Source organism: Canis aureus, chromosome 1, assembly GCF_053574225.1.
Source record: "Canis aureus isolate CA01 chromosome 1, VMU_Caureus_v.1.0, whole genome shotgun sequence".
Taxonomy (NCBI): Eukaryota; Metazoa; Chordata; class Mammalia; order Carnivora; family Canidae; genus Canis; species Canis aureus.
Genome location: NC_135611.1, coordinates 83,766,874 through 83,790,293, shown reverse-complemented (window position 1 = coordinate 83,790,293; position 23,420 = coordinate 83,766,874). Strand labels below are relative to the sequence as shown.

At 40.6% G+C, this 23,420-nt stretch overlaps 1 protein-coding gene across 1 annotated transcript in view; it reads left to right on the top strand.

Annotated features, from left to right (window-relative positions):
- Positions 1-23,420, top strand: part of OSTF1 (osteoclast stimulating factor 1) — a 55,156-nt gene that overhangs the window by 28,775 nt on the left and 2,961 nt on the right. Inside the window, exons 3-9 of the mRNA XM_077906775.1 lie at positions 4,838-4,888; positions 7,698-7,761; positions 9,461-9,514; positions 12,336-12,443; positions 13,397-13,446; positions 16,551-16,629; positions 19,547-19,645. Coding sequence (XP_077762901.1) covers positions 4,838-4,888; positions 7,698-7,761; positions 9,461-9,514; positions 12,336-12,443; positions 13,397-13,446; positions 16,551-16,629; positions 19,547-19,645 — 505 coding nt within the window. The remainder of the gene's footprint in view (positions 1-4,837; positions 4,889-7,697; positions 7,762-9,460; positions 9,515-12,335; positions 12,444-13,396; positions 13,447-16,550; positions 16,630-19,546; positions 19,646-23,420) is intronic.

Sequence of the window (23,420 nt, the reverse complement as noted above, 5' to 3'; positions counted from 1 at the left end):
TGATCCCGGGTCTTGGGATGGAGCCCCACATTGGGCTCCTTGGTCAGTGAGGAGTCTGCTTTTCCCCATCCGGCTGCTCGTGCCTTCTCGTGCTCTCTCTCTCTCTCTAAAAAAAAAACAAAAAAAAACAAATAAAATCTTTAAAATAAAAAATGCTTCCTTTTCCATAGAGACTCTCTGATTAACCCAGCAAAGAGCTAAGTTTCCTCCTCTAAACATCCACATTTGGCATTTCAGTCCTGCTCCCTGTATCAGTACTTTGGAGGCCGGCAGAAACACAGGGCTGTTGGGAGCTGGCCATGGTTTTAGGACCCACTCTGCCTCTATGGCATCTATGTGACTTGGGAAATTTGGGAATGCCCTAATCTCTTTGCCTCAGCATGTTCCTTTGTAAAAGTAAGAATAATAATCTCAGGGTTTTAGTGCAAATTAGGTGAGATTGTGTGAAGCTGCTATTACTATTAGGAGGGCTAGTGGTTGCTGTATTCAGAGACATTTAGCAAATAGTTTTGAAGGGTTGACATACTGATTATTTTAATTTACCTTTAGTTCTGCCCCAGGATGGACTCTCTCTACTACTTTTTAAAAATCTTCATTGTAATTGAATGCACAGAAGAAAATAGATATTTAGTTCATTAGGTTTTTTGAAGAGTCTGTATTTAAAATGCTGTTTTAATATCCTTGCTCCCAAGGATCCTTGGCTGTGGGAGCAATGCTGCTAATTCATCCAGGATGTATGGTGGTTAGTAATGAGTACCCCCACGCCCACTGCCCCCACACTCTGCACCTGCCCACCTCCCCTCAATCCAGATATTAAAGGAGAGGTGGCTGGCTGGGCAAGTAGCCTCTGGCTCCCATGGGCCTTTCTGACTGCTTTAGTGCCTCTGCTGGACCAGTTATTCAATATTTTGAATCTCATCCCAGAGCTAGTTTAGTTTTACATTCTTTTTCTGAATATGAATTTCTGTTGGAGGATGCAGGAAGCTTAGTTTGTCTCTCTCCTCCATCTCTTCCAGTAGCCATGCCTGGAGGGATGGATGTACCCTGGTATATCCTAAACTGACCTGGCCTCCTCAAGATGATTGGGGCCAGACAAGATGGAAGGGCTGAGCTGGGTCCAGCTTCTACTCTTCTGTCCTCCGGCAGTAGGCACAGCAATGCCCAGCATCAATCTCAGTGATCCACGGGATGAGCAGTTTCTCACTCCGGGTTCTTCCTGCCATCCCATTTTTCTTCTGTCTTGCTTGAAGACAGGATAGTCCTGGCACCACCTGTGCCTGTTTGGTTCTTAATTCTTGCCCAACCCCTGGTCTGATAAGCCTCCCACAGAGATCTGGCTGGACTGGATAGACCAGTGTCATGATGCCCTGATAGAAAGGGAACAGCATTTTCTGTGTGCTGGCGGTGTATTGGTTTCTGTTGGAACAGCAGCAGGACCCTGCTCTGTTGTGTCATGTTTCCATGCTTACTAGGTTTGTAGCACTCTGTGTACAGGCAGGAACCCTAGAATCAGATTCCAAAAGCTGAAGTGAGAGCCCAACCCTGCCACTCACTAACCGTGATTTGTGGCACGTTCTTCAAAGCACTCTAAGGCTAGTTATGAAATGGAGATGAAACCCATGTTTCAGCCCTGCCCTAATGGGTTAAGGATTGAATGAGGTGAAGCATGCTTTGAAAGGATAAGGTGCTTCTTGGTTTTGTCATATTGCATCAAGTGGGAATGGCAGTAAGGGTGAACCACAGATACTTTCCATAGCCACCATCTTTTAACCTGGTCATGATACCATGATGACTAGTACTGGCTATGCATGACCCTTTATAAGGGAGAAAGTATAGGTGCTGGTAAAGACTCCAGAGTCTTAAAAAAAAAAAAAAAAAGAAAGAAAGAAAGAAAGAAAGAAAGAAAGAAAGAAAGAAAGAAAGAAAGAAAGAAAGAAAGAAAGAAAGAAAGAGAAGAAAGAAAGAAAGAAAGAAAGAAAAGAAAAGAAAAGAAAAGAAAAGAAAAGAAAAGAAAAAAAGATTCCAGAGTCTTAACTGTCGTGGTTCAAGTCCGGTGTCGACCACATACCTGTTCTGTGGCCTTGGACAAGCTTCTTGCCTCCAATGTGATGAAAAGAGTACCACCCACTTCATGGTGTTGCGGGTGAGAATTAAATTTGTTAATATTTGTGAGTGTCCATAACCTAGCGCCTGGCACTAAATAGTACTGTAAAGTAGTAAATAAAAACATCCCTGGCAAATTTGATTTTTAAAAATCTTTTTATTTATTCATTCTTGGGTTTCCAGGTTGATAAATCTGTAAAGTTTCACCAGTATGTTGTAGTTTCTCCGAAGTTTTTTGTAAAATATGTATCTTCATAAACCAACAAAACGAGAATGCCTTGGGAATTGTGTGTTACCAAAAATATATGAAACAGGAATGAGAATATATATTACCAAGTTTGTACTCATCGCATCAGCATTCCAGTGGCCAACAATTTGCTTGTGCTGATACCTTGTGGTTCTTCAAGGAGAGAGGAAAAGAGGAATGCGGTTGAAAACCAAAGAACAAATGAGAAATAAAGTGCTTACTTGATTGTGTCACTGTTTTCCCACTTCTGTTCCATGAATGCGATGCCAGGAATGTAAAAGTAGACCCTCATCAAATCCTTTACATTAAGTGCCTGTACATGGTTTCTTAATGGAAAGTGTGAATATTGTGGGTAAAATCTATTTAAGTTTTAAAATCATGAAAATGACCTTGTCTATACTGCCACCAACAGTGTGAGGAATTTGGTAGACCACCTCCTGGGCTAGGTTAGGAAAAACTGCCCCTAGTTCCTTTGGAAGAAGATATTTTATGGGGAATTGCCTTGTCTGTCTGGGAGCTATTGATTAAAAAGAGAAAAAACTGTCCACTTGCCTTTCTCAGGGGAAAAAATAGTGAGGTCTTTCTTTTTCCTGACTGAAATCGACCGCCTCCTGTTCTTCTCTCAGCTGAAAACAAGTCTCACCTAATAGGTGGCTTGTGGCAGACACCAGTGTTTGAACGGCAGCCATTATTTTAAAAACCAAAACAGCACTGAGAAGTGTTGAAATGACTGTATTTAGTAACATGTTCCAAATGATGCGTTTTACCAAACCGCAAAGCACAAGACTCACTTAAAAGAAAATTAAGAGTCTTAACTGTTCTTGGCTTTTTATTGCCTTTAAATTGATTTTATTTTTATTTTATTTAATTTTTGTTGCCTTTTAAATAATTGAGGTAAAAGGTCACATAACATAAAATTAACCATTTTAAAGGGAACAACAGTTCAGTGACATTTAGTATATTCACAATGTTGTGAATTGTGAAATGTGACAACCCCCACTTTCTGGTTCCAAAACATTTTCGTCTTCCTAAAAAGAAATCCTATACTCATTAGGTACTTACTTTCCATTATTGGGGGTTTATACCTTTTTTTTTTTTTTTTTAATGAGAAGGTCTCATCACAGGGATTTTTGTATTTGTGCTTTTTTGAAGCTGTTTGTTCAGTACTTTTTTTTTTTTTTTTTTTCCCAAACATGCCTTTTTGGTTCAAGGGTGAATGAACTTAATATGTAGAAATTTAGGCAAACTTGACTTGTGATTTTAGAAGGAGGTCAACACCATAGGTAGAGATGATCCTTAACTTTCATGAAAGTGCCCTTGTTAGACATTAGTGGGCAAGGATAGTTCTTGGGAAGGTACAGGTAAGAATGGGCTTTGGATGGCTCTAAGACTAGAGAGATGTCATCAAGATATTATACTCTTTCAAACTCTAAGAAACTCAGAGTCCCTCCAGAAAAATGCCACGCTTTCACATATGTTCTGTTTTCCTTACTTCCTTACATTCTACTTCATTCTCTCCTCCTAACCCTTATTACCATCTCAAATGGTGTTAAAATTGCCAGCAAAGGCCAACCTTCCTGTTACAGTAATGACCACTGTATTTAAGATAGCTGGGGTGCTTGGTGGACCTTGTGTCTCCTTTCTGGCCTCTCTGGGAGAGATCCAGTTTGCAACAGGATCACTAAAGGAAATAGTTTGTATCCACAATCATTTTCTGTACTCATCATATTTTGGTAGCATATTGATCACAGATCAGCAAAATATGATAGAGATAGAGAGGGCTTCCTGAGTGGCTCAGTCAATTAAGTGGTTGCCTTTGGCTCAGGTCATGATCCCAGGGCTCCCTGCTCAATGAAGAGTCTGCTTCTAACCTCTTCCTCTGCCCCTTTCCCCTACTCATGCTATCTCTTTCTCTTTCTCAAATAAATAAAATCTTAAAAAAAATATGATAGAGAAAGATTAGAGAAGATCATAGAGGACTTTTTTTTTTGCCCTAAATGCCTATTTCAAATAATATTAAAACCTATGTCATTGAGTCTACATAGGTTTAACTAATTTTGCATAGCTTGTGCTGTGTGTACTAAGTCTAGACTCAATAAATCAATCATAAATGCAACAAATGCTTCAGAAAGTACCTTTTAAAAGAACTCAGCCATTTTTTTCTGTCATTAACTATCATTTGGTAATTTTTATGTTTGAATGCATAATACACCTAAGTATTTATGTATGTGGTTGCCTAAAGCATGGTGTATATATTTCTTCATTTATATTCAGGAGGAAATAGTTATAATAAAGATCAGCTTTGAAACATTAGTTTGTCAGTAATGTTTCATTATGGGCTCCATGTATAGATTTAAGTATCTAAAAACCACATTGTTTATAAAATACTTCAGGATTTGAAACCCATATAATGATTAGCATAATCCTAATATTCTAATTCATGAAAAAATCACATGAAGTCAAACTGTATATATTTTTTTCTTTCAGCCAGATGAATTGTACTTTGAGGAAGGTGATATCATCTACATTACTGACATGGTAAGCCCAGCAAATACTACATATGACCTAACGGTGCATAAGACTGGTGTAGCTGCAATATTGTACACTATTTAAATGTTTATCTGTATAGAAATACATATGCCCAGGTTTGTTCATCTTAGCACAATTTGTAATAAAACTTGACGTAGCCCTTATGTTGACCTATAGGAAAATAGTTGAATAAACTTCAGTATATTCACAAGTAGAGTATGATACAGCTATCTAAAAAGGAATGAGGAATATCTCTAAAGGCTATTATGAAGTAATTTAAGTGAAAAAAGGTGAGCTGAAAAAAATGTGAACAGTATGCCTTACTTAAGAGAGGTGATATGTATAACTGTTTTCTTTAGTCTAAAACAAAAAAGTCAAAGGAGGAATCATAAAATCACACTTAAAAAATAGTTTCTTGTATATGAGGGAAGGGACATAGGCTAGAGGGAACATGGAATATAGAGTTTTTAAAAATTACCCATTGCTTTGGAGCTCGACTTTGGAGTCATGTAAACTTTTGCATAGCTCTAAAATTAAATGGCAAAAAAAAATCCCTGAAATTTAAAAGCAGAATGAATCAAATGAAGTTAATTATACCTCAGGTAATTGGCATAACCGCACAGAAAGGAACCATTCCAAGTGACCTTAAAACTCAGCAGTTCGCCTGAACATCTCCAGTAGAACATACAGGAAGGATAAAAAGGACTGGCAACAAAATAACTGTTTTTAATCATGATCTTGTAGTAGAAGCATTGGCATTGCTGTTCTGAGATTGTTACATGTGTATTGTGGTCTAGAGCAAATGAGTCATTCGGTCAGTGATACTGAAAATTGGGATTTTCAGCCTGCAAGAAAAAATATAAGATCTTACACAGATGTAAGATCAATGCGGTTAAGTAAAAACCCTGCAGCTCTGCATCTGTATTGCTAGCGTGTTGTATTTTATCTAAAATCAAATAAAAACACATCCTGCTCTGTCCTTTGAAAAGGCCTAGAAAAAAAAATGACCAACCCAGTAAGAATATGTTATTTTGCATTGAAAGGAACAAGGCTCTTTTGAGAAATACCTGTTACCAGTTTGGGGGCAGCAGAGGTGCAAGATAATCCAGAACACTGTGTTATTGTTATTAGAAGCAAGGAAGCCTCCAAAGACAAGGATCACAGTAGAAGACGGAAGGAAGTTGATGAGGCTGCCACTAGTCAAAGATAGGACAATTTGAGCAGACACGTAGGGGAACAGTCCTCAAGGATTGAAATACATTTACCATATTTAAATTCATGAGCTGCCAATGATACTTCAAAAACCCAAACATCATTCTTCACCCTGAGAGGATGTTACAGAACCAACTTTTTATTCTGACAACTTCAGTTGAGGAAAATGATTAGTGTTGATTCTCCCATTTCTCTATGAACTTCACCTCTGAATAACCTGAGAGTTGATGGGGGAAACTTTTTCTTTAAAGAGATATTCCATTTGATTAAATGATAAAGGAATGATAGAATGTCATCATTTTACAACCGTCAGGAAACAATGGATCCAGTTTATGCTCATCAGTGGCTAACTATCATTACAAAAAGAGAGACCATGAGACTTTAATGTGTCTCCCTGATGGAAGAAAGCAATACTACCTATAAGATAGTCTTGTCCAAAAAACTGATTCTGATTCTAATTAAGCCTCTAGAACTAAGCGACTAATTGATAGGCAATTTGGGGAACAGAGGAAGACATTTTTGGTAACACAGAGATGCAACAGGCCAAATCCAGACTGTTTGAAACTCAGCAGAACAAAAAACTGGTTTCTTTCACAAGTGTATTTATAAAAGAGTGGAAAAAAAAAAAAAAAGAAACCTATAGACTAAGAGACCAAAGAGGAAAATCAGTCGATCATATTGGAAGGGTTATTTGGATTTTAAATTGTAGGACAACTGGAAAACTTGAATATTAATGTAGATATTGGATGATATTAAGAAATTAATGAAATGAATTTTAAGCTCTGATAATGGTTTTATGTCTTTGGGAAAAATCCTTATCTTTCAGAAATACATACTGAGATATGTATAGGTGAAGTAATATAATATCTACAGTTTATTTCAAAATACTCTGAAGGGGAGGCAAGTCATAGGTTAGATGTATGAAAACAATTGGCCATGGGTATTTATGCAGGTGGGAGATGAGTTTATATATGTTCATTACACTGTTGTTCTTACTTTTTATAGGTTTGAATTTTTCTAACATAATGTTTCCCCCAAAATGAAGCTAAAATAAAGAGATCTTTAGAAAAAAAAATCTTGAAGCTAAGAGAAATTAGACTGAACAAAAAATTCTACAGACCGCTTAAATGTCATTGTTTTTTTTTCCATTTTGTATGTCTCTCTGATTTGTGTGATGAAGTATATTGTATTTGTTGCAGGCCGATATATGTATATTTGTACTTTAATGATAAGAGGAATGGACATTTGTAACTAGGGGGTGAGGAGGCTTGATGGTTGTGACCAGGGCTGATGGACATTCCATAGAACAGGTGTATTCTATGAGCCAGATGGTTTTATTTTTTTTATTTATTTATTTTTTAAATTTTTATTTATTTATGATAGTCACAGAGAGAGAGAGAGGCAGAGACACAGGCAGAGGGAGAAGCAGGCTCCATACACCGGGAGCCCGATGTGGGATTCGATCCCGGGTCTCCAGGATCGCTCCCTGGGCCAAAGGCAGGCGCCAAAACGCTGCGCCACCCAGGGATCCCGAGCCAGATGGTTTTAAAAGTGATTGAATGTAAACTGGATATGGTGCCACTTAATTTAACTCTTTTTTCACTAGAGTGATACCAATTGGTGGAAAGGCACCTCCAAAGGCAGGACTGGACTAATCCCAAGCAACTATGGTAAGCATGGCTCTGGTGGCTTTTATTTTGCCTCTCCTCTATGTACTTTCAATTATCTGGTTCCTGAAGTCTTTCTGCTTGTTGCTGTGGCTGAGAAATCAATGAAGTCATTGCCAGTGTAGGACATTTTGTACTCTGTGAATCTCTCGTTAATAAAACAGGAATGGACACTGGAGGCACTTGAACTTGATTCTTTGGCTTAAGAAAATGCATTGTAGCACTCTTGATAGAACCCAAGGTTTCCAGGGAAATGCTTATGGCTTTACTCTATCCAACTCTTACAATTTTTTTTTCCCTTTTCTTTTGCTGTTAAACCAACTCTCAGATTGTTTCTTAGCCTAGTCCTTTCTTTTGTGATGAAGTGCCCTTGCCTTGTTAATTTATGTCTGGAGCAGTTATGTTCATTAAATGAGTATCAGGGCAGTTTGAGGAGCGTGAGTAGTGAGATACAGCCCCTGACATGAAGCCACTTCTAGTTGCAAGAGGGAGAAACAGACTGAGTACTTCTGTAGAAAAGAGGAAAAAAAAATAGGAAAGTCCAAAGAGCACAGAACTGGTAAACAGGGTTTTAATCCTTTCTCTTCCACTTCTTAATAACAAGGGACTTTAGTGAAGGCACTTAACCACTGTCCCTGGGACTGTTTCCCCATCTGTGTAATGAGAGGTTTGCTTTCAGTCATTTCCAAGATCCCTTTTGACTTCAGCATTAGATGAATCCCTAGACCAAGAGGGCTGGCATTGGGCTGCCAGTTCCACACCCTGGCACAGAACTTAGAACATTTCCAGGAAGGTACTGCAAAGTTCCTAGGGGAGCAGTGAGGGGGAGGGGAAGGGAGAGAAGTGAAAGCCGAGGTCTGGGACCCAACACAGGGGCCCCACTTGCCCTGGTCTAAAGGTGATACCATTCTGGGTTAAAGAAGGCCTGAAACATTTCTACATTCCTCTAACCTTTGAAATCCGCAGCATACCTCTACCATGCAGTGCATTTCCAGCCAGTCATAGACACTGACCATGTAAAATATTCCTCTGTTGCTTTGGGTCTCCCGCAGCCAAGAGTGTCCAGTTCCAGCTCTTTATGAAAGTGGGAGGGGGTAGGGCTGAAGTCTGTTTTGAACCACGGTCTTCATGTGATCATTCCTGTCGATTCTGGGACAGCAAAGTACACTCCTTCCTTAGGGGCAGGTAGGTTTGCTGATTACTCTTCGTAAACACAGGAAGCAAACTGTCTCCCCCTCCTGTGTGCCCCCCACATGCACACACATGAGGGAAACAGAATTATTTTCAGCCATCTTCCAACTAGGGTGTTTTTACAGAATGTAAAAATGAGCATCAAATGTTTTCTTTTGCATTTTTGTGACTAAGTTTATGACACACTTGGCTGTACCGGTATGTAGGCCATGGATGTTTGTTTTTGCTTATACTTCCAGTTAATTACTGCGTTTGGTTTTTGTTTATACTTCCAGTTCATTGCTGTGGTGTTGCCTTATTGCTTAGCTTGGTTTTCTTTCGCAAATAATTCAGCTCCTTTTAAAGCAGAAAACGTTAGTTTGATTTTCTTCTATTTTCTCGGATCCACTTAAGAGGGATGCTCTGTGACGGGAGGCCCTGGCACCCTGGGAGCCGGGGACCGTGGAGTGGCTGCAGCGGGTCCTTCGGGTCCTTCTCAACATCGGGTTCGCTCTTTTTGTTTTCAATCTAGTGGCCGAGCAGGCGGAATCCATCGACAATCCATTGCATGAAGCTGCAAAAAGAGGTAGGTGTGGTTGTGTTTCATTGAGGGACACAGTGGAGTTGAGCACACAGATTCTGATTACACAGTTTGATGACTTTTGATCCGTGTATATATATACCCACGTAGCGGACACCGCAATCAAGATCTAGCACATTTCTGTCGTCCCAGGAAGTTCCCATTTCCTGGTAAACACCCCCGCCTGAGAGGCAGTCTCTCTCTCTCTTTTTTTTTTTTATTGGAGTTTGATTTGCCAACATACAGCATAATACCCAATGCTCATCCCGTCAAGTGCCCCCCTCAGTGCCTGTCACCCACTCACCCCAACCCCCCACCCACCTCCCCTTCTACCACCCCTTGTTCGTTTCCCAGAGTTAGGAGTCTGAGAGGCAATCTCTGTTCTGCCTTCTATCACCCTAGAGAGATAAAATGTTATTTAAAAAATTGGGGGGTGGGGAGCACCCGGGTGGCTCAGCGGTTGAGCATCTGCTTGAGCTCAGGGTCGTGATCCGGGGTTCTGGGATTGAGTGTGCATCAGGCTCCCGGCAGGGAGCCTGCCTCCCCCTCTGCCTGTGTCTCTGCCTCTCTGTGTGTGTCTCATGAATGAATAAATAAAATATTTTTAAAAAATAAAAATAAAATTAAAAAAAATTTCCTTCAGTAATCTCAACACAGTGTGGGTCTTGAAAGCACAACCCTGAGATCAAGAGTCAGTCCAATGAGCCAGCGAGGCCGTACCCCCATGATTTTCATTTTTTTTAAAAAAGATTTTACTTTATTTATTTATTTATTTATTTATTTATTTATTTATTTATTTATTTATTTATTTATTATTTATGATAGTCACACAGAATGAGAGAGAGAGAGAGAGGCAGAGACATAGGCAGAGGGAGAAGCAGGCTCCATGCACCGGGCGCCCGACGTGGGATTCGATCCCGGGTCTCCAGGATCGCACCCTGGGCCAAAGGCAGGCGCCAAACCGCTGCGCCACCCAGGGATTCCTAAAGATTTTATTTATTCATGAGAAACAGAGAGAGAGAGAGAGAGAGAGAGAAAGAGGCAGAGATACAGGCAAAGTGAGAAACAGGCTTCATGCAGGGAGCCCGACGTGGGACTCACCCATGGTCTCCAGGATCACACCCTGGATTGAAGGCGGCACTAAACTGCTGAGCCACCCGGACTGCCCTGATTTTCATTTTTGAAATGTCAGCCACCAACACTTTTGAGTTCTCTACTTAACCCGTGCTCAGTGGCAGGTGGAAAGGTGCTGTCTGTGACTCCCCGAGCTCCAAGTCTGGTGGGGGAGAGATGTGTGTAACAGATCATTACAGGATGGTGTCAGAAGAACAGCAACTGAAGTATGTTTAAGTTAAGCAGGCTGTAGAGGCCGCAATGAGGAACTGGAAGGCAGGAGGGTGGAGGCTTCTTGTGGTTGTAGCATTTAGGAGACTGTTGTAGTAATGCAAGTGAGTGGGGTGCGGGTGAAACTGTGGAGGGAGAGAGCAACAGGGACCGGCCTTGTACATGGGACTTTATCCTGTACATTAGTGGTTTTCCACTGGGGGTAATTCCTCCTTCAAACCCTTGGATATTTGGCAATGCCTGGAGACACTTTGACTGTCATGACTTGGGGATGCTACTGGCACCTTTTGGGTTGTAAATGCTGGGGACATACAATGGTACCCAGGTCTGCCCCGCAACAAAGAATTCTCCAGCCCTGCTGCTGCCAGTAGGGCTGCTGTTGAGAAACCCTACTATGGACACAGGGAGTTTTTATAAGGCCTCAAGGAGGTTTCTTTCATTCTATTCCAGACCTTTTTGAAACATGAATGTGCAAAAGGAAACTACTGGTTGAGAATTGTGCATAAGTAGAACTACTAAGCTGACATTTAAAAAACTAATATTTTTCTGTATGTTAAATAACTGGAATTTAAATAAAGACTTGAAACTAAAAAGCAAAGTGATTTGTGAACTAGATATTTAGACATTAGCCAGAGGGTTTTAAATTGGTAGTTATATTTTAACATATGAGGAGGTTATTTAGTGTTTATTTCCTTATTTTCTTATAAGATCTGAGAATACATTTTAATATGAAAATGAGTAGTATCTACCTGTTCTTAGGTTTGACTCTTTTTTCCCTAATTTCCAGGATTTCACAAAGGAAAAAGTTCCATGTATGTGCATTTTACAGAGTAAGACAACCATAAGTAGGCTCATTTAGGCAACTCTTCCCTTTAACTGACCGTTAGAGACTGATGTTGTACAAGCCACAGAGCTTACTTGTATCTCGTCAGTGACATACACAGTGATCAGCTGTATGTGGGCCAGGCCGTGGATACCATAGACTGAATGTTTCCGTCTGCTCAAGGTTCAGATGTTGAAAGCTAACCCCAGATCAGTGGTGTTTGGAGGTGATTAGCTTATGAGGGCTCTGCCCTCATGAATAGAACCAGTAGAGACCCAGGAGAGCTCTCCTGCTCTTTCTGTCCAGGGGGTGGAAACAGTGTCTGTGAACTGGGAAGCAGGCTCTTACCAGACATTGAATCTTGCTGGCGCCTTGATTCTGGACTTGCCAGAACTGTGACAAATAATTCTTCCCCTCCACCGGCCTCCTCCACCCCCACTTCAAGTTGTTGTTAATGCTTTTCATTAATAAACTGGAAGTGAAAATGTACCATAATGAATGCATTATTGGGTAGGTCTTAATTTCAGACTTGCTGACTAATCCATTCTAGATGGAAATTTATGGAGGGTGAAATTGATTTAAAAGCAAAACCAAAACAACAACAACAAAAAAAACCCAAGCCCTTTTTCTTGTGTTCTTATAAATGCATGATGTTTTCAGGCAACCTGAGCTGGTTGAGAGAATGTCTGGACAACCGAGTCGGCGTTAATGGCTTAGACAAAGCTGGAAGTACTGCCCTGTACTGGGCCTGCCATGGGGGGCATAAAGGTACTGCCTTCTGTTTGCTATCTCATCAGTGTCCACGCTACTGAAAATGTGCTTCACGCAGAGGAGCTGGAGTTACGGAAATGAAAAAAAATTATTCTGCTTAAATCCTTTAGAACATTGTCCAAAAGCCTGGTTCCTGGAAGGTCTGTGAAACAGTAGGTAGAATGCTTACTGCATGGACCTCTCTCACTTGAAAGACTGGAAACTTCCCTTCCTCTCTCAGGCTTGGAAGGGTTAGAGAAAAACAATAGTCATGTAAAAACAAATCCCACAATCTAATCTTACAAAAAGAAAGAAAGGGGCAAAAGTGACCCTTCTACTTAGTTTTTCCCAAGATACGCTTGCACAATTTATATTCTAAGTTGAATGCATGCTGGTGGATTCCAGGGAAAGACAGTATTTGCTTAATTAAGTTAGTGATGGAGTTGGTGACCTTCTCAGTTATAATCAATAAGAGAGTGGAATTTCTGGGTCTGTTTCAGCCTGACCAAAAAAATCTGCCACACTTGCTCTCTTTCTCCCTCTCGCAACAACAACAACAACACACACACACACAAAATAAACAAAACGATCAGAAACAGAGCACCCAGCAGATTAAATAGCATAGCTAACGGAAAGTTGATGGCTGTTTCCCAAAGAAGCCGATCTTATGTTAGCTGATAAACGCACATTAGTTAAATGAATATACAGTATCATCATGAACAGTGAACATAGAGATATTTCTACAATGGTTGCCATGTCAAAATGTGAAAGCCAAATTATTTGAAAACAACTATTCCCTACATAATTCTACTTTTTACATTCTTAAGTCTTGTATTTACATATATTTAAAAATTTTTATTAGAATTTTCTTGATTCTTCTAAAGAATCCTCTTGTTTGAAGCTATTGTGCCTCATCTTGTCAGCTTTTTCCTTTTCATTCTTAAGAAATATCTTTCCTGTTTGAATTTCAGACATAGTGGAAATGCTGTTTACTCAACCAAACATTGAACTGAACCAACAGGTAAGATCAGTTAGGCAGAAGTCTGTGGTCACATCACATGCCTGCCTAATTCTCAGGGAGCAGCGTATGGGCATGCAAAGTCCTGTCTCTGTGTCTTGAACTGACACTGATTCCCATTCAGTATCTTTCATACAATTTTTAACCAAAACACTACAAGCGCACAGTTAAAAAATTACTGTTGTACCGAAATCCAAATTGTATAAAGCCCCAAATGCCTACCATATTTCTTCTTTCTCACTTACTACTTTGGGGTATTGGCTCTCTCGTCTTGCCTTCATGTTACTAAGGAAGATGCTTATGGAGCTGTCCCCTAGGTCATCTTCTTCATAAATGTTTCGGTGTCCTGTCTGAAGGCGTAAGCTTATTGATTGCCCCTACTGTGATATCCCAGCACCCAAGCTTTGTTCCTCTGATTGTCTCCCACATATCATATCTAATTTCTGGTTATCTTACTCTACAATGGCTTACAAATATTAGGGCTATTTAAATATTGCTCACTGCTTGTGTCACTTTTGTTTCTGTACTTAGTGGCTTTTATTTAGCTGATTTTGGGTTTTGTGTCTCACTAGACATTTCCACACTGTTTGCCGTTCTCTTGATACACTTTTTCCAAAATGTATAAGATAACTGCTTTCTTCCTCACCCCCCCCCCAACCCCCTGAATGGTACTGGTACTTCCAGAGCCCTCATTCTCATTCTCTGATCTGAGTGGCTTGGTCTCTGCTGCCTTTGCTCCCTTCCTGTGGGAAGCCTTACTTTCATCTCCTTCCTGTGGTGTGTCTCCACTTTTCTGGATCCTGCACATTGCCTTCCTTTTGTTGTAGAACATCTCCAAGTAGATTGCTAAGAAAGGGGACCTAGGGGATGATTATTTGGCTGACAGAATTCGAGGTTGAAAATGATTTCCCTTAGAATTTTGCAGGTAGGGCTCTAGGATGTTCAGTATTTAGAATTGCTTTTGAGAGATTTGATGCCATTTTGATTCCCATTCTTTTGTGTATGGTCTGCTTTTTCTCTTGCTCAGAATTTGTCACTCTGTCCATGGTGTTCTAGTATTTCACAACGATGTGCATTAGAGTTGGTCTCTTCCCGGTAATGATGGTGGACTCTTTCAAGCTGGAAAAATATTGTTTCTTGTTTCTTTTCTAATTTTTACTACCCATTGTCTTTGTTCTTTGGTTCTGGAATGCCCGTTAGTAGTTAGGTTGGACCTCTTACATTGAGCCTCCAGTTATTTTAGTTTTCCTCAGAGATTTTTTTACCTTTATGTTTTATCTTGGTTATTTTTTAAATTCCTCAGTGTCCTCAGTGTCATGTAAGGTTTCTGTTGCTATGTAATGAAGAACCACAAATCTAGCAGCTTAAAACAAGACCCATTTGCCTGTTTTCTGTAGATCAGAATTCTGGGTGCCCAGCAGGTGGGCTCTCTGCTCAGGGTCTCCCAGGCCGGAATCAAGGGATTAGCTGGATTGGGTTCTCATCTGGAGCTCAGATCCTATTCCAGGCTCACTCAGGTTGTTGGGAGGATTGAGTTTCTTTCTCCTGTAGTGCTGTGGACCTCAGCTTTCCGAGATCACCCCTCTCCATAGACATTTCACAGCATGGTTGTTTGCTTTCTTCTTTAAGGCCCATAGGAGATTGTGTCTCTGACACTACCTTTGGGAAAGAGTCCACCTGCTTAGGTCAGGCCCACCTGGTATAAGCTCTCTTTTGATGAACTCAACATCATCTGATTAGAAAAACCTAATTACGGGAGTGATATCCTATTTTTTTTTTAAGATTTTATTTATTTATTCATGAGAGGGAGAGAAAGAGAGAGAGAGAGAGAGGCAGAGACAGAGGCAGAGGGAGAAGCAGGCTCCATGCCAGGAGCCCAATGTGGGACTCGATCCCGGGACTCCAGGATCGTGCCCTGGGTCAAAGGCAGGCGCTAAACCACTGAGCCACCCCGGGATCTCCAGTGATACCCTATTATATTCATTAGTCTCACCATACTGAAGGCGGAGGAATTCGACTGGGGGTGGATCCCAGGGGGCAGGGATCTTGGGCACCATCTTAGAGTTCTGTCTGCTATACGCTCTTTCTTTTACTCTGATTATTACTTTTAAGTAGCATCTTTTCTTGTTCCATTGTGCTCTTTCATGTTATATCTCAGATATATTAATTACAGCTTTTTAAAATGTTTTCTGCCATTCACTGTACTGTGTTTTTTCCCTCAGAGATCCATTAACTTTGTCTTGATCTTTTCTCAAATAATGGAGGCTTTCCTCAAATACCTAGTATCTTTGTGCATTCACATTGGAAGTATGGTGGAAATCGTGCATGCTTATGGGGCTTACCGACTGTTGCGGTTTCTATAGAGTGAAGTAAGGTCCTGGCTGTTTGGCTGGGTGATACCCAGATGAGTATGAGTACCCTCTCCCTCCTCCACATGGGGAGCTATTTGGCAGCACCAGAGAACTGTTTTTGAGCCTCCTGCCTAGGCATAGATGCTAGACTGCACACACTGGGGCGGTGGGGCAGGTAAAGGCTGCTTGCTGCTCAGTTTCTAAGTTTCCAGGCTCACCCACTACTTTTATAAAGCTCCTGGCCTTGCTGCCACCTTCCCTTATACCTCTGAGTTCATGAGCTTGGAGACAAGCCAGTTCATTTTTCTCAGGATAATGCTGCCATCTGCACTGGGTCACCTGGCAGCAAGGAGAGAGGAAGGTGATCTAATTACTTCCATAAACACTTTCACCTAGTACTCTTGTTTTCACTCCCACACCTCATGCCTGCTCCGGCGTCTCCAGGCATCTCTAATTCCTAATTCATGCTAGCTTTCCGCAGGGATAGATCTGCTTGCTTCCTCCTGTTGTCTCCCTGTGCAGGCATCTGCATTTCCACTGGTTCTCTGCCAAGTTGGTTTCTAATCCTCCATCCTATCCCCTCACCCCAAATGACTCTTCTGTCGTCTCTTGAGTCTCCTTTCTTGCTTTGGGATTTTACATGATTTCTTAAGTTGTTCTCATTGTAGGTTTACTTAGAGTAAACCTAAATTCATGCATATTATCAATCCAGTCTTATTTTTAAAAATGCTTCTTTCTCTTTTTAAATCACCGTAGAACAAGTTGGGAGACACAGCTTTGCATGCTGCTGCCTGGAAGGGTTATGCAGATATTGTCCAGTTGCTTCTGGAGAAAGGTAAAGCATGTGCCCAGTTTATCTGCCTTTACTTACCCTAGAAAAACAGGGTATATTTTGAAAATGGGATTTTAATGTCCACTGTGTTTGTATCATAGAGTTGTTACAATAAGATGAAATTACAGTATTTGAGGTGATTTGTGTTTTTAGTTTTATTTTTTTATTTTTATTTATTTATTTTTAAGTTTTTAGTTTTAAATTAAAAGTTTGGTAAGCTTTAAGATTACATATGTTACTTTTAGTATGAGTTTATGATCCTATCTCAGAAAGCTGTATGGGTAAAAGTTGCTGAGGTCCCTATTCACACAGAAAAGTCTCAATAGAGAAGAAAGAAAGCTGTGGTTATAATATCCTCCTTTGAGCCGAGCAGGTAATAGATATAGGAAGAATGAGAAGATACCTTGATTATCTATTTTTATACAAGTCAGAAGGGACTGAAATTATGGACCGACCATCCATCCATCCATCCATTTGTCCTGCAAATATTAATGAACACTTATGGAGGGCCAGGCATATCCCCCATACTGTACCCTGGTCTAGAAGGCTATAACCTGAGTTGCTTGATTCCTCAGGTGTCATAAGGGTGCACTTTCATTAGGGATCTTTGAGCAGTGTTATGAGATACATGAGAGGAAGTGTTATTGATTTAAAGTATGTGGATGATGTAAACCTCAAGTATAAAAGAAGAGACAGCATGGGGACCACTCTAGTGCCCCCTCAAGGTTATGCTGAGAACTGCGTCATCTGTGCGGGCAGTCACTAAACCGCTCCTGCTGCTGAGACGTTGAAATGAGCCTAGTCTCACCTGAGATGTGCTATAAGTGTAAAATGTACATCAGATGTCAAAGACTTAGTGAAAAAAGATGTAAAGCATCACAGTTTATGTTGGTTGTATGACAGAGTGGTAACACTGTGGATACGCTGGATTAAAGAAAATGTATTATTAAAATGAATTCCAGTTTTCGAAAATGTGCCCACTAGAAAGTTTAAAATGACATATATGGCTCACATTGTATTTCTCTTGGGTAGCACGAGTTGAGAGGGACACAAGAAATGATTGTTTCTTCTCTTGCATTGCTGGCTCTGAACATTTCCTGTCCTGGCAGAAATCACATATATGAGTTCTAAAGTGTAATTTAATGTAAGATATGATTAGTCACAAAACTCTTAACCCTCAGGGGTCTTTTTTTACCTGGAGCACAGTGAGAGAATGAGGTTTCATTGTTTGTTTTTTAAATATTTTATTTATTTATTTGAGAGAGAAAAAGCAAAGAGAGAGAATGAATGGGAAGGAGAGGGAGAAGCAGGCTCTCCGCTGAGCAGGGAACCCAACATGACACACGACTCAATCCCAGGACCTTGGGATCATGACCTGAGCTGAAGGCACACTTTAACCCACTGAGCCACCCTGGTGCCCGAAGAATGAAGTTTCTATAGACCCTTAGCTACGAGTAGATCTAAATCTGCTAGGAGGGAGATTTTTATACACAATCGCCATATTCCTAATTAAAGATGCCATACTTTCTTTCTTTCTTTTTTTTTTTAAAGATTTATTTATTCATGAGCGACACAGAGAGAGGCAGAGACACAGGCAGAGGGAGAAGCAGGCTCCATGCAGGGAGCCCGACATGGGACTCAATCCCCAGTCTCCAGGATCACACCCTGGGCTGAAGGCGGCGCTAAACCGCTGAGCCACCGGGGCTGCCCGCCAAACCTTCTTAACTCAGTATTTTTGTGCCTGTGAATTTCATTGCATTTAGTTTTTGTTTATGGAAGAGGATGTGGTTACAAAGAAAATGGCACTCTCATATATTGTGGCAGGGGGTGTATATTGGTAAAGCCTTCTTGAAAAGCAATCGGACAATAGTTAGGAGAATTAAAAATGTACATATCCTTTCATTCCAGCATCACTTCTAGAAAACCATACTTCAGAAAGATGCTGTTCAAGGAGGTTTACAATATGGTTTGTGATAAAGGAACAGCCTCAGTGCCCCTCAGTAGGGGGGTGGTTAAGTAAATTTTGCATTGTCCACAACGTTGAATACTTACAGATGTTTAAATAGATGGAATTATAAGGATATGTACCATGAGGGAATGAGTACCAGTATGGATTTGTTGGGTTAAAAAAAATCAATTTACAGACCAATGTATGTGATACGACTATGTATATATATGCATACATACATGCATCTGTGAATGCATTCATGCACCTAAGGAGATAGGATTGATGCCCATTTGCTGGGAATGGCTTCCTGTGGACAAGCTGGAAGAAGGGAAGGAAAGGTGAGTTAGGGGATGAAATGGGACATATGCTTCTGTTCAGCATACTTCTATATTTTTGAATCTTTATCAATAAAAATGCACTCATGAATTCTGATATAATTTTTACCACAGTGAAGATAAGAGGAAAAAAAGCAAGTAGAAGATGGGGCTGCAGGAACCATGGATTGCCTCTAGGTTTTATTGTGTTACTCTTCTGCTAATTTGCACAGGAGTATACTTACAGATATAAAATATTAATCCCCTCAGGTGCAACCCACGTAGTCTTTTCTCAAGAAGCAAAGGTTGTAGCAAATTTAATCTCCAAAAATTGGTGCCAAGACACATTGGAGTCTGACTGACTTAAGATTCACCTTGGGGATAGTAAGCTCCCTGCTGAAAAGTCACATTCAGTATTCTGAGGACTTGAAAGGAGAGGCTATATTTTAATTGTGCCCAGTTAATTATCAGGAGTGCAGCTGCAAGCTCCCTGATTCAAGATGCCAAATGTGCTTTTACTGTTCTGAAAAAGCTTACTTTGGGGCCAGAATGGTTCTCTAGTGAGTTTGGCCAAAAGTTATTAGTTTTGGTGGAAAGAAGATTGCTACTAGAGGTTCTTTAGAAACACCTGATGTGGTTTTCTTGTTTTGGGGGTAAGGTGCAAGAACAGACTTAAGAAACAACGAGAAGAAGCTGGCCCTGGACATGGCTACGAATGCCGCCAGTGCATCTCTCCTGAAAAAGAAACAGGGGACAGGTATTTGGTTTCAATCCTTTTTCCTCTGGGTGCCATCATGACCAAGGATTATCATCTTAGAACTGGACACAAATGCTTCTTGGTAAACTCTCTGTGTGGTTCTAAAGTTAGATTTTATCTCCTTGGTCTAATTTGGAACATTCACCATAGAAGTAGCTTTCATGCACACAAGTTGAAGAGACATCAACATTTTAGTATTTTATGTATGTTTCCTTTGTACCTTACAATCAAATTGTAATCACCTTGGTTTCCATTAGAGTTCTTATCAGAGAGCCATGGTCTCCATATCCTCATTTCCTAGGTTCTTACGAGTGGTTACCTCTAAATATTTTTTCAATTAAGCACTGAAGGGCTCCATGATTATATTTGGTTTCTATTTTAATTGAGAATATCAGTAAACTGTAATCAGAATCATTCTAGACTTGGTAAACAGTTTGATGATTATTTATAGGCTGGGGTGGTTTTTAAAGGTAAAGTTTAGGTCTACATTCTTAGAGACAAAAATATCTGTTGGTGTGGGAGAATAGGTCTGAAAGAAAAAAATGAAAGGTTTGTGTGGTTGTTTTTGAAAAGGTGTTAAAGAAAAGGTGTAAAACGCATTTGCATCCTTCGTGGTTACTATTCAGAGATTGGCCATTTATTGGACCTCTCAGTACATAACTCAGTACTTAACCCCCTTTAAGCTTTCTTCTCATTCCTCTCTCTGGTCTCTCCTCTTTTCTTTTCATTTCATTTCATTTCATTTCATTTCATTTCATTTCTCTTTCTTTCTTTTTTAAAAGATTTTATTTATTCATGAGAGACACACAGGGAGAGCCAGAGACACAGGCGGAGGGAGAAGCAGGCTCCCTCCAGGGAACCCAATGTGTGACTCATCCCAGGGCCCCGGGATCATGACCTGAGCCGGAGGCAGACGCTCAACCGCTGAGACACCCAGGCGTCCCTGGTCTCTCCCTTTTATCCACCATCAGCCTCCTGGCCCATAGGAACCCAGAGGTAGAAAAAAGAAAAGTAAAAGATGATTTGGTTGGAAGGCACATTCAGTCTCTCCCTCCCCACCCCTCACTTCTCAAGCCTTATTCTACTTTTATCTTATGTTTGGCACTCTAATCTCACTTTGAAGAATAAGCCAATGATTGATACATCTTTTCCACCATTTTCTAGACTGGAACCACTATAATGGAGAACTCAATTTTCACAAGTCTTTATTTAGCATTGCTACTCATCATTCCAACCCTTTTTAGTATTGCATTAGAGTCTAAAGTTTAGACCAATCCGTGTTGGTGGAGAATCACCAAAACAACTTTTGAGACATTTCCAGTATAGAGAGGCTAAGTGCATTTGTTTCCATATTAATATCACTCTCAGAGTTCTGAACTTGTGTAATGAGATACTGATTTCTGTTTTCATCGTTTGAATCACGCTCCCATTAATTTTTGAACCCTTGGAAAGCTTTTCTCTTCCTTAACTGAGTACCCTTTGTTTTATGAAAAGAGGCAATGTTATCTTGTCCCATAGCCCAATTCCAGCAGAGGCAACAAAATAAAGTCAGTCTTCTCTTTCCTGCTTTAGTCAATCAAAAATAGCAAACAGTCCCCCTCTCTTCATGACTCACCAAGGGAGCTTCCCAGAATTATCCTCCATGTCCATCACCAAATTCTCATCTTAGCCTTCCTCACGAATCTGCTTTTCCTTTGATTCTTTACCCAAGGTAGGTCTTTATTTTAGATTTTTATTTCTTTTAGCTTCAGTTCAGATAGAGTGTAAACCATTAAACCATTAAGCCACTTGGGTTCCTTAATTATTTAAGCTGTGAATGCTCCTGGCAGAGCTGGTGTTTCTTGAAAGTATTTACTCATGCACAGATGGATTGAGGGTCTGCTAAGTGAGTGAGAAAATACTCATCAGCTGAGTCGTGCTCCCCATCCTACATTTTGATTGAGAAGCCATATATGCAGATCTGAGGGAGTGATACCTCTACTAGGCATGTACCTTCTCCTGCTGGCTGCCTTGGTTGGTTCAGGAAGTTGGACTATGGCCTAACTTCCTTTTTCTGCCACTGACTTCCTGGTGCTATGTGGGTACTTTCAGAATACCCTAACTGTGGAGTAAGACTTCTTATGAGCTACAGATTATCAGACTCTCATGGGTACTATAAGCTTGATTGTGATAGACAAGGAAAATACCACAGTTGCTTCGGATCCCAGAGAGCTGGACCCAGAAGCCTCCATGTGAGCAGCAGGAGCTGGGGGAGGCAGGTGGCAAACTGCTCTTCCCCCCATGACCTTTCTGCAGTCTTTGTAGAGTAGGATTGGGAGGCAGTTCTCTTTTTCTCTGTTCACGCCAAGTGTCTTTAGTCTACTTTCCTAAATTCGTATTGATTTAATAATGGACCCATTCATTAACAAGGTAATATGGGGGCCTGGCACACAGAGCCAAGAAATGAATTTTCATAATTCAGTTTTCACATTACCTCTTCTTGTCTTTTTTTCTTGCTTCATGCCTGCAATCATCCAGTAAAAAGTTTCAATTTGCATTGTGATCCCAGTTGGAATTGGAGTTGAGTTATTGGGCTATGTATAGTTAATTGCCAGCACAAACTCTACCCTGGAAAAAGTATATTCTGATGTTGTTGCCCACTTTTAAAAGTACACCTTTTTTTTTTTAAGATTTTATTTATTTATTCATGAGAGACACATAGAGAGAGGCAGAGACATAGGCAGAGGGAGAAGCAGGCTCCCTGTGGGGAGCCTGATGTGGGACTCCATCCTAGGACATCGGGATCTCGACCTAAGCCAAAGGCAGACACTCAACCACTGAGCCACCCAAGCATCCCTCGGATTTTTGATAGAGAAAAAATAAGTCATATTTTATGTTACCTTGAAGGGTAACTTGGGGATATAAGGGTGGGGCCAGGGTTCAGCCCCACCTTGAAGGTTCAACTCTTTAAATCCTTTTTTCCAGATTTTACAAATTGGGGTATACTTTATATTAAGTAAATATATAAATCCTAAGTTTATCATCTTTTTCTTTTTCTTTCTTTGTTTTTTTTTTTTTTTTAATAAACTGTGCTTGTACCTGGTTGCCACAACTCAGATCAAGGTAGATCCATACTCCAGAAGCCCCCCTCCATATCTTCCCCTTCTCTCACCCTAGACCGGTTTTGCCTATGCTTGAACTTGATATTAATGGAATAAAACAGTATGTACTTTTTCTAAAAAGATTTTATTTATTTATTTAGAGAGCAAGAGAGCATGTGAGAGAGCAAGCACGTGGGGGCGGGGTGGGGCAGAGAGAGAGGGAGAAGCAGACTCCCACTGAGCAGGGAGCCCCACATGGGGCCAGCATGTACTTTCTTGAGTCTGACTTCTTTTCACTTAATACGGAATGCTATGTCTATGAGATATTTCTAGATTACTGTGTCTGCCTTTCCACTATTTATCATTCGTTTAAGTGCTGGTGCTTGATTTGGAATGTGCCAATTGAGGTCAGTGACACTGAGAAGAAATGGAAGTGAGGTAGGGGGAAGGGGATGCACTGCTAGGAGATACATTACCATGTGATGGCCGCCACCCAAGATGGGTTGTGAAGAGAGATAGCTCCTCAGATCTTGGCCACATGAGAGGTTTCCAGAGAAACTACTTGAGAGCAAGCAATCCATGAAAGGAATGAAGGTGAAAGAATTTATTTGCCTGATTCACACCTGTCTCATGACTTCTTATCAGTAAAGTTTGCACCATGGTGAGCCATCTTCTGCTAACAGGATAAACGAGCT